This window comes from Protomyctophum parallelum (assembly GCF_964188405.1).
Source record: "Protomyctophum parallelum genome assembly, chromosome: 18".
Lineage (NCBI taxonomy): Eukaryota > Metazoa > Chordata > Actinopteri > Myctophiformes > Myctophidae > Protomyctophum > Protomyctophum parallelum.
This window is the reverse complement of record NC_139716.1, coordinates 10,567,941-10,580,109: the sequence shown is the minus strand read 5'-3', so window position 1 is coordinate 10,580,109 and position 12,169 is coordinate 10,567,941. Positions and strand designations below refer to the sequence as shown.

The following is a 12,169-nucleotide window of genomic DNA, read 5'->3' as shown; positions in this document are numbered from 1 at the left end:
AATTCTAGATCGGGTATCGGATCGGTGGCCGATCCATTATCCGATCCGTTCCGATAATTATCTGTAATTACAGTATGAAAACAACTCTACCTCCTCTGTGACACAGCAGTGTAGTATTGACAGTATAACATGTGGAATGCAGCCAGGCTAGCCTGCGCACACATTGACCTGGTCTAATTGTTGCACAGTTATTTAATAAATAATTCAGTGCATTTATATCTGTGTTTGTTACATTTTGTTTTACAAAGTTGGGAAAGTAATGTTTAAGTCAAGCCTTGATGTTGCCTTACACAAAATAATGATTCCAGACTCCACACAGTGAGGCATACAGCTTAATAGGTTATTACGTTTCTTTGTGGGGGGTATCGGATCGGTACTCTGTATCGGCAGATACTGGACCCCCATGTATCAAAATCGGTATCGAATGCCAAAAAGCCGGATCGGTGCATCCCTAGTTATTAGTCATGGATAATGGCACGACACCAAGTGTGGTTACATTAGATCTTAGGTCTATATAGCACAGTATGTTTTTATCAATTACCTCAATTCTTTTAATAAGACTTGAAAAAAAATAAAAATAAAATAAAATAATAATAAAATAATGTCATATTATGATATTACGATACATTCTAGACGATATCTAGTCTCTTATCTTTATTGATGCCCAGCCTTAAGGCTCATACATAGTCTGGATTTTCGGTGGTTAGGTGACCACCGAACTACAACACCGAGCCGCGGTGAAGAGCAAACCACCACCGCCACCGCCCCTCAGCCCTTCTCTCTGTTTTTACTCACCACCGCTCAACGTTATTTCAGCTCCGGTGGTCAGCTCACCACCGAAGCAGTGGTCACCTCACCACCGAAAATCCAGACTATGAATAGGCCTTTAGTTTACAGACATAACAACCCGTATGTATAGTGGTCATCAGTGGCCTTTACAGTGCAAAAACAACTATTGTCTAATTACAAGTCAGTGGAGTTGAACAATGTATTTCTGCCTAGCAGCCTATAGCACCTCTAATTACAGTGTATTAACCTTGCAGTGACGTTCAACAACACAATAGCCTCGTGCTGCTCAGTCAATACAACATGACAACACAGACTGCAGAGAGAAATGGTAATTAGAGGGAACAAAAGGAAGGAAGAAAAAAAAAAAAAAAGTGGAAAATGATTGTATTTATTGATGCAAGAGGACAGAAACAAAAGAATTCCCACTTCAGGGGACAAAGACTTTGAAGAGGAAAACACAAAAAAGAAAAGCCATGTGGAAGGCTTTGTTGAAGAAGAAGAATTAGATAAGAAGAAAAAAAAGAAGAAGGAGGAGGAGATAGAGGGAGGCACCTCTCTTACGTACCTTCAAAGGTCACTGAATGACCGCTCACCTCCTCCCTAAACTGAGGAGCTCCGGCCGCGCTCCGTGCTCCTCCGGAACCGAGAACCTGTTCTAGTAGAGGATCCACCTCACGCTCCCGGGTTTTCCTAATCCAGGCCCCGGACGGCGGGCCGGGTTGACCGAAGACGGTGCAGTTCCTCCCACAGCTGTGCAAAGTGGAGCCGTCGTGCTCGGCGTAGGCGTTTGGCATAGGGGCGGCTCTGACGTGTAGGGGACGGCGACAGCTCTGCCCTCTGCACTTGAAGCATTTTTCATAAAGGGCCGATCGTTCGTCTCGCTGAGAATCCGACGGGAGCGATGATGCTGCCGCGCCGTCGCACCCGCCGTCGGCCAACGTGGACTCAGGTCGGCGTCCCAGCGCCGACCTCATCGACTCGTACGACGAGGTCATTTGGTTGGCCTTTGTCGCCTTCGGGTAACTCAGCAGCTCGGATATGAGGCTGGCTAACCTCTCTCGTCCTTTTTTCGGCCGAGACGTTTCCTGACCTTCCTTCTGCTCGTGCTTCCGCAAGCTGTGGGCGGCGGCGGCCTGCCAGCGAGAAGAGGCTGCAGTTTTCTTGGCGGTGAACAACATCTTGGTGGGTTGTTGTTGTGCCGCGGCGGTGCCGGAGCTGCACGGGGACTTGTCGACACTTTGATCTGCCGGATTGAGAACATGATGCTTGTCTGGAGCCGCACAAAGCCACAAATAATAATAACTAATAATCCAACATATAATTGAGGAAATGTCTGGGTGCGTTCGGAAATGCGCACCGACCGGGAGCACAACTGCACTGCAGTGTGCCTATATCCAGTCTGAAGAACTGTCACCACCAACTGGCTGCAACAGTGCCGCTGCATTTGCACACAGACGTGTACCATTTCCTTATGGCCGTCTTAACGAGCCCCCTTTCTCACTTTATCAAACTGTACGCCATTTATTAGTCTCAATCTAGCACATTTGACACCTTTCGCCGAACTGCATGCATGCGCATCCGGGTACATCACATTACACCACAGTTGGTTAAGCCTATCGAATTCAGTTACCTCCATTACACGGGTCACATAGTTCCACCTTCACACAGTGGCGTGACACGCAGAACTGCGCACCAGGACACGCCAATACTACACAAGAAAGAGCTAATCATTTACTTAGCGTGCAACGACCCATCCCAACTTCCCAAGCTCATCGCTTAACTCCCTCCCCTAGCCCCAGACTGAGCAGACCTCAAAATACATACAAATATGATTTATTAAATCACATTACCCACACTGTGTATTATTTGGTGTTCATATATTCGAACAGGGACTATGGGCTCCATTTTCGTCACCGCTAAACCCCTTATCCCTAAACTTCTTTGCCTTTTTTTTACTATTTTGCAAAGCATTTTTGAATAGTTCAAATGGCCAGTCTACAAGCTCACAACGTGTCAATGTAGATTGGCTAGTTGAACAAAATAGTAAAAAAAAGGCAAAGAAGTTTAGGGATAAGGGGTTTAGCGGTGACGGAAATGGAGCTAGAGATTGCTGTCCTCAAACTTTGAGGACAAAATATGAGGACAAAGTTTGAGGACGAAATGTGTGGACGGACTGCGTCCTCAGATATTGCACGCTGTGATTGTCTGAAAGGTGTGTCATTCTGCACGGTTATTGGCTGAGCATCATTTTGCTTTTACATTATAGTTTGCCATAACCAAATGTTTATAGGGTGCACTCACATAAAGCACTTACCTGGTATGGCTGGAACCACTGCACAGCTGGCCGGGGTGTATGGTGTTCCCTGTAAGGTGGCGGAGAAACTAATTATTAATAAAACAATTATAACAGTTGAGCTTAATTTGTACAGAAGATATCATAAGCCGTATAGTACTCTCTTGAACTGAATTGTGAAAAACATAATTAATTCTGTTATGCATTGATGTTTTCTAATAAACATGTTTTGTTTTGTTGTTGTTGAGTGAGGTCTAGCCAACACCAACTCGGGATTTACCCTCTTGGGTATTAACTTTTTATGTTTTTCAGACAATGTTTATAAAGCTCGAAACGGGGCTTAACCCATTCTGACCCGAGATCAGATTCATACGAGGTTTCCACTGGACACACACACTGGTCTGATTAACCCATTCTGACCTGAGATCAGATTCTAAAAATGTCAGTCGCTCTTCGATTAAAAAAAAATAGCAGACCTACAAGCTCGTAGCGCACCACTCGGTGGCGCGCTATGAGCTTGTAGATCTGCTATTTTTCAATAGCTAAAGCATAACATGATGCCGACACCAAATAGCTTCCCGTTCAGAATGGGATAATTGCTTGATTCTCACTGGTTCACTGCAGGCCCATTCTATTAAAATGCTCTGTACGTAACTGGACCGCATTCATCAGCACCAACACCTTGTTCACAGTCATCGTCGCTCCTTTATATGGATTTATTACCGTTCACAATTTTGTTTTTCCAATGGCAGGGAAGCACTCCACTTAGATACATTTGGCTCTCTCTTGGCATGCAGTACAAGGGCATTTTATCAGGTATTTGACCAATCTGGGAACTAAATCGTTACCAAGAAATGTCTTCACCAATGTGTTTCTAAAGGTGTCTAATAACAATAACATGTACTAAAAGTTTGAAATTCAACTTCTGTGGGAAATTGAGTTATTAGCATAATATGTGACCATACCCATAACATCCTATATAAAGAAAAAAAGTCCAAATTTCATCATTCTTTCAGTAGCATGTGACATATGAAACTAGGGGGTTTTCATGATTCTGAATCCATTACAAGCATTAGCTTTGCACAAAAAACACTCCTTGGGAGGAAAACGGCCATAGCCGTTAAGTGGATATGGCCTAATTTAGCCCAAGGAGTGTTTTTTGTGCAAAACTAATGCTTGGAATGGATTCAGAATCATGAAGAACCCCTAGTTTCATATGTCACATGCTACTTAAAGAATGATGAAATTTGGACTTTTTGGCCTTATATAGGATGTTATGGGTATGGTCACATATTATGCTAATAACTCAATTTCCCACAGGAGTTGAATTTCAAACTTTTAGTACATGTTAGTAGACACATTTAGAAACACATTGGTGAAGAAATTTCTTGGTAACGATTTAGTTCCCAGATTTTCATAGATTTCTCTCACTAATGGGAGCTTTGAATACATTTTATCATGATTTTCATGGTTTGGTGTTTATTGTCACATGACTTAGAGTTAAAGGTATATTCAGTGATTTCACTCAAAAAAACCTTAGGTTTCGTTTTTGGCTGTGGGACCCAGCCTTTCGTCCAATCAGGATAGAGAGTCAAAAACGAAACCTAAGGTTTTTTGACCCCCAGGGGTTAACTGGGGACAGGGAGGAACTCCTTATATGGCCAGCACACTCTATAGTAGAGAGGATTATCACAACAAAACAAAAAAATAAGTGATATTTGAATTAAGTTAAATCACTGAATATACCTTTAAAAGCAGCATTATAGGCAGTGGAATTATTGTACTTCAAGCTTCCAAGTTCCTCAAAGTGTGTGGATAACTGATGCTCGTACATCATACTTGGTGCTTCACATCCTTGAGTATGACATCAGAGCAAAATGGCCACCATATGAAAGGTGAATAATAATAATAATATATTTAATAATTATTATAATATATATATATTATTCAATAATATGCTTCAAATGTTTATTAATTATTCAATCAAATAAATCAATCATCATCAAACCATCGACAGTTTTATGTCCAATCCTTTAATCCATTTAGACCAGAGGACGATTCTAAAAGAAAACAGTTTTTGGAAAAACCTGTTTCTATGCCAGTGGTGCTCAACCTTTTTCACGTCAAGGAGACCCAGAATTATCTATATTTGGCCGCGGACCCCCATCTGAAAATATGTTGTTCCAGGAACGCCCCAGAAGCAAAGACTTGAGTTAAAAAGTGTTCGCTCTGAAGAAAATATATATTCAAAGATTTGCGCCACATTTTCACGATTTTTCAAAAATAGCAGATCTACAAGATCGTAGTGCGGCACTCGGTGCCGCGCTATGAGCTTGTACATCTGCTATTTTTCAATAGCTAAAGTACAACATAATGCATAAAACACCAAAAGGGGTTCCCGTTCAGAATGGGTTAATGAAAAACTGAGCAATATCCAAATGCAAAGAAGCAAAACAAACTAAATGAGGTCCATTCAAGAACATTTTATGCACATGTACTATGCATAAAATGTAGTGTTAGCTTGAAACCTGTTGATGTCAATAATTTGATGTTCTCTCACAAATCATAGCTAAAAGGAGAAGGGGGGGGGGGGGGGGGGAATTGCAAGTGCAAGGAGTGCATGGAAATTAATTAGCCTCAAGAAGTCTAGACAGCGGGGAGAAAAACAAGTTCTAAACAATTACTACATCTAAATTAAGTCCAATCAATATCAGTCAAGGGTAAAGCAGCACCACTTCACAGAAACAAGGCCAACCAACCAAGTAAAGGCTGGCGGTGCTTAGACTTTTGGGCTTGATAATTTACAAAGTTACTTGTAAATATTGGTAGTCGAGGGTTGCGTTTTTTTTTTTTTTTTGGGGGGGGGGGGGGGGGGAGAGATCTCACTCACATAGGTCATTATTTAGAGCTAGCTACAGAACAGATTATACCATTCTGAACGGGAACCCATTTTGGTGTCAGCATCATGTTATGCTTTAGCTATTTAAAAATAGCAGATCTGCTATTTTTTGAAAAATCGAATAGAAGACATTTATAGAATCTGATCTCAGGTCAGAATGGGTTATACAGTAATGAGGCCAGTGTTATTATGCACATCCATATCTGTCTGTCCCTGGTGCTGGAACAAAAGGAACTCATCAACAGAAAGGAAACGTCGGCAGCTTGGCGCTCCGAAAAGTTTTACTGTGCAAACTCAGCGACAAAACCGTTTCGACCCCCGGTATCAAAGTGTCGTTTGCCGAGTCTGCAGTCGTAAAACGCTTTCGGAGCACCCAGCTGTGGCACACAAGCTGCCCACAACCAGTCCCGGTTCGATCCCCTGCAGCTCTGCTTCACTTCGTGTCAAGGTGTCCTTGAGTAAAGAACCAGTAGCCTCGGAAACTGCAGGCGTTTTGTTGAAAAGTGTCATAGGAGTTTACAGTACTGTGGGAGTGAACCTTGTATTTAGCTAACCCAATAACAGTGCACTGCAGGTGGACTTCCCTCCCATATTTGGTGACGTCAGTGTTCTCCGCTACATTGCGCTGGGGAGGGGAGGGGAGGGGAAGGGGAGGAGGAGGGGAGCGGGCTCATGGGTTGGTGAACGAATAGGAAGTCGGCGTCGATTTCCAGCTGTGGTTTTTTTCCGCCCTCTATGCCCAGAAAAGCATATAGGGCTGAAAGAGCCCTATACAACATGCTCCTGATGAGCATGTTGGTGCTTCGCATGGTTGCCTGTGTCATATTATTGATATAGATTACCGTAATTTCCGGACTATAAGCCGCAACTTTTTACCCATGATTTGAACCCTGCGGCTTATACAACGGTGCGGCTTATCTATGGATTTTTACAGCTAACGCAGAGCCATCTAAGGCTCTGAGCTAACGTAACGGCCACTAGGGGGCCACCTGCGGCTTATAGTCCGGTGCGGCTTGTATACGTACATATTTGGGATTTTCCCTAAATTTGGCTGGTGCGGCTTATATTCAGGTGCGCCTTATAGTCCGGAAATTACGGTAACCAATATTTATATATTGGTGGTGCTGGGGTGGTGGTGGGAGAAAACATCACATACAACCGTGAACCATGAGCAGAGGAAGGCAGGAAGAGCATGGAGTCTAGTGAGCTTAAGTAGCCTGCCCGATTGGTCAGCTGACTGCCGCATCGGCGAATGACATGTGAGACTTGCACACCCTTATACGCCCACATAGTAATGCAGCATGTTAACCCCTTGAGTATAGTATGCGACTTTGAGCATGGCATGAACCCCCTTGAGGTTGTCTGACTGAACTGACTCGCGAGCTTCGTTAAATTTGTGTCTCACGGGCACCCGTAGCTGGCAGTCTACATTTAACGGCAGTGTCGTAAAGATCAACAGATACTATTATGATATGTACCGGTCTGTATAGTTGCCTGCTATAATGTTGTAAGTGAAGTCACCTAACATAATATAAAAGGTGTTCAATCCATTACATGGTGTCAGAAAGTAAAGTCGGAACACGGAAGAAGTAGAACAGAAGTAGAACAGAAGTAGAACACCACCAGTGTGAATGTGTGTGAATACAGGTGCTCGTTGGCGAGGTTAAATCATAACATGAAAGAAGAGGATCCAAGGCACTCTATTCCAGTTCAGGGACGCTGAAGAAGGCTGAATGCCGAAACGCGTCCTTTTTGTAATATTCTTTGCCATGCCTTAAACTCTTCAATGAATAAGGCTTTTTTCACCTCACTGGAACAGAGTAGCCTTGGATCCTCTTCTTTCATGTTATGAATGTGTGTGAATTGGTGAATGAAAGTAACGCACAGTGTGTGGATAAAGTTGATAATAAAGAGGAAAAAACATCCGCACACTAGTTTCTAGAGCAAAATGATTTTGCCTGATGATGAAGACCTAGCCTAGTGGGTCGAAAAGTAGCATTTCTTTTGCCTTAACCCATTCTGACCTGAGATCAGATTCATACGAGGTTTCCGCCGGACACACACAGGTCCTGATGAACCCATGCTGACCTGAGATCAGATTCTAAAAATGTCAGTCGCTCTTCAATTTTTCAAAAATAGCAGACCTACAAGCTCGTATCGCACCACTCGGTGGCGCGATATGAGCTTGTAGATCTGCTATTTTTAAATAGCTAAAGCATAACATGATGCCAACACCAAAATGGGTGCCCGTTCAGAATGGGTTAAAGGTATATTCAGTGATTTCACTTAATTCAAATATCACTTATTTTTTTGTTTTGTTGTGATAATCCTCCCTACTATAGAGTGTGCTGGCCATATAAGGAGTTCCTCCCTGTCCCCAGTTAACCCCTGGGGGTCAAAAAACCTTAGGTTTCGTTTTTGACTCTCTATCCTGATTGGACGAAAGGCTGGGTCCCACAGCCAAAAACGAAACCTAAGGTTTTTTGAGTGAAATCACTGAATATACCTTTAAATAAAGTAAGTCTCATGTTCTTTCCTCTCCTTTGATGTTTGTGTTGATTCCTGACATCCAGCACCTGGCCTGAATATAGGCATTGAGATGTGCTTTATCTTCTCTATAGAAAGAATAACCTTTTACAATAACCATGAGTTAAAGGATAACCCTTTTGTGAAGCTCAAAGTACTGCTATGGGCCCAGGCCGTAGCGTAACGGTCTGGGCACCGGACTGGTAATCCAGTCGCAGTGTGCCGCGGGTTCGACTCCCGGACCCGACACGGCCTTTACTGCATGTCATCCCCCCATCTCTCTCCCGTTTCCTGTCAGCCTACTGTCTGTCCCTTAAAAAATCAATAAAAGGCGTAAGCCGCAAAAAAATATCTTAAAAAAAAAAAAAAAAGTACTGCTATGAAATAGCAGAGACCAATACTTAGTCATCAGTGGATTGATTGAAGCCAAAGTTTGAAAACAATATGCATGCATTATTAAGACATAGAATGACGGGATGATACCGTTTTAAACTGTACCTTAAATCCTCCACAGGCCGAGCAGATCGTGAATATGGTTTTCGAGGCAGGTGTGAGAGAGCTGCAAATCCGGCAGGAGTCCGGATGGTGGCCGTCGCAAGAGGGCGCCACTTTGCTTTTCCCATTTTCCTCCGACGGTTCTTGCGGGGGTCCAGCAGTCGGCTGTGTTTCAGCAGTGTCCGGCGGGGAGCCCCCGGTAACAGCCGGGCAACAGTCACCGCCCTCTGACGGCTCAGAGGAGTCTTTAGTCGCCGCGTGGGGTTCAGTCTCTTTGGCGACGCCTCCACTCCCCTCCTGGAACACGTTCCTGGGCGTGTCGTAGAGGTACCTGAGCGATGTGGGCACTTGGTATTCGTGTCCCGGAACTGGCGGGCAGGTACAGGGGCTCAGGTCTGCAGCCAAGTGAGGGGGCAAGGTCAATATAGAGCCGAAATCCTCCCCGGGGGCAATATCCAGACTGTCTGTGTAGGAGGAGAAGCTCCCAGTGTAAGACGAGTGGCTTCCCGACGTGGCTATCCCGCTGTCAGACGAGCTCTGGCGACCGATCTCCTGGAGTTGACGCGGGGCCTTGGAAGCAGCGCGGCATCCACTTCCCTGGCCGATGATGCAGAGTTTCTCTGTGCTGCTCTGCGAAGCCACTTTGGGCCCCGTCTGACCAACATGGTCTATCGAGGGGCCAGAGGGGGGGCCGGTGGCTGGGTCCGGCCAAACGGCCAGCCGGCTGCCAATGCTGCAGTCCGAGTGGGTTGTTGTGTCAGAGGTGTCAGAGGAGCCCGAGATGCTGCGGTCGTCTCCTGCCAAGCACGGGTTGTACACCGATAGGGCTGCCAAAGAGAACATGAACAACACTGTTTAACAAGTCAATCAACATTACTATCTGCTATCTGATCTGCTATTTTTGCCAAATGTTCACCCGAGAATAGGGATTCGAGGGTTCATGTGAACAGCCTATAATTTCCGTATGCCTGTTACTTGTCAGCCATGTCTCCCACTGCTATTCACCACACAATAAACACCCTAAATCAAGCGTGTGGATAGTATTACATTTGCAAACTCAAGTTAACCCATTTTGGTGTTAGCATTATGTTATGCTTTAGCTATTGAAAAATAGCAGATCTACAAGCCACCGAGTGGCGCGCTACGAGCTTGTAGGTCTGCTATTTTTGAAAAATCGAAGAACGACTGACATAGAAACATGTCAGGATGTAGAAGACATTTTTAGAATCCGATCTCAGGTCAAAATGGGTTAAAAACAACAGTGTTGTTAAAAGTCAATAAAAATAAATAAAATAAAGAATCGCTGACACTTCCGGATGATATGCGTGGAAAACAAGCCATTGTGTCTTCAACTGCCTTATCGCAGTAGACAGCTAAAGAGAACTCAGGTCCCAACAATGGTCTCCTGCTCTGAATCATTGCGAACGCAATGAGCACTAACTATGAGACCCTGCAGATCATGTCTGTCTGTGTGTCTGTCTCTGTCTGTCCCGCTGTGACACCACCCGCCCGCCACCAGAGGGCGCAGCTGCATCACACAAAACACACACACACACACACACACACACACACGTTAACTTAACAAAAACTTTAACTTAAAAAAAAAAACTTAACTTAAAATGAAAAAGAAAAAACTTTAAAAACACTTAACTTCAAAAAACTTAACTTAAAAATAAAATCTTAAAAAAACACAAAAAACATAACTTAAAAAAAAACTTTAAAAACACTTAACTTCAAAAAACTTAACTTAAAAATAAAATCTTAAAAAAACACAAAAAAGAGAACTTTAAAAAGAAAACCTTAAAAAAGTATGTCATTCATTCTAATTGTTGTTATTGCCATTTACGAGCTGCGTTCGCTTCCCGCGTTTGCGCGTCTTACTTGTGTTTACAATTAGGGGTCTGTGGGGGTCAAAGAACATAATGTGGGGTCTGTGGGGGTCAGAGAACCTAGTGTGGGGGTAGATGGAGGGCATTACATCCTGGCCGAGGCCCCACCTGTGCTGCTTCGGTGAGACAGCATGCTCAGTCGTTTCTCCAGCTCCTGGGCCTCATGGTTGGCCCTCTCCTCTGAATGTGCCTTGTTGGCACTGCAGGGATCTGTCAGAGAAAGCACATAGTTATGAGCATTGATATATATATATACGCCTCCATCTATAGACCTTATCGTTTGTATAGAAACATTGAGACACACACGTTGCATTTCCAACACGGTTATTTCGAGAATAACGTCCTGTGCATGAGGCTCGTGAGGAGCGCCCGACCGAACTGCTCGACGAGCCCCCACGAGGAACCCTGGGGCTGACGAGCTTATCCACAGTGATGTGTGTGTAATGAGGAGGATAAGCTACAATTCCTACGATTAATTAGACAATCTCGCAGATTTAAAGGTTTATCTATTTTTGTTTTCAAACTTTTTGTGCCCAAGGCACAGAGGCAAAACAAAGCCTCTGTAAAACATGTCATCACTCTTATTACGTACACATTTTAGTTTACTAAATAACAAATTAAAAATGAAAAAGCCAAATATCGGGCGCGAGTGGTTACGGTGGTTCTCTGGTTCTCGTGTGGATCTGGCCTCCGTTTTCCCTTTCTCTCTCTCTACACTGTGACTATATAAAAAGGAAACAAGGTCCTCAAAACATTTTAATTTATATTTGCTTATAATGACAAAACCAAAATAGGGACACCAGGTTGAAAATATATTTAAATGGGTGCGCACAAATTACTGAATATAATTTAATTTAACTTTTTGTAGCTATAGAGGGTGTATGCACGTGACATCGTCATGATCATACCCGGGAAGTTATGCAGGAAACGGCTACTGAGTGAAAATAGCAGATCTACAAGCTCATATCACGCCACCGAGTGGCACGATACGAGCTTGTAGGTCTGCTATTTTTGAAAAATCGAAGAGCGACTGACATTTTTTAGAATCTGATCTCAGGTCAGAATGGGTTCATCGGACCAGTGTGTGTCCGGCGGAAACCTCGTATGAATCTGATCTCAGGTCAGAATGGGTTAAACAACGTCATTAAACTCACTTTGCCACTCATTTTTATGCATGCGCATTGGTGCGCGTGGTTGTCACAAAATCTCAAGGCACACCTAGACTTGACACCAGGCACGTGCAGATAAGTGTTAGAGGGGCAGGGGCTGAAATCCCAT

At 43.8% G+C, this 12,169-nt stretch overlaps 1 protein-coding gene across 3 annotated transcripts in view; it reads right to left on the bottom strand.

The window, feature by feature from the left end:
* Nucleotides 1–12,169, bottom strand: part of LOC310875304 (protein Dok-7-like) — a 56,894-nt gene that overhangs the window by 25,008 nt on the left and 19,717 nt on the right. For all 3 annotated transcript variants that reach the window (XM_083788500.1, XM_083788499.1, XM_083788501.1), the window contains exons 6-8: nucleotides 11,000–11,101; nucleotides 9,006–9,829; nucleotides 3,104–3,152 (exon numbers count right to left, since the gene is read on the bottom strand). In XM_083788500.1, coding sequence (XP_083644626.1) covers nucleotides 3,104–3,152; nucleotides 9,006–9,829; nucleotides 11,000–11,101 — 975 coding nt within the window. The remainder of the gene's footprint in view (nucleotides 1–3,103; nucleotides 3,153–9,005; nucleotides 9,830–10,999; nucleotides 11,102–12,169) is intronic.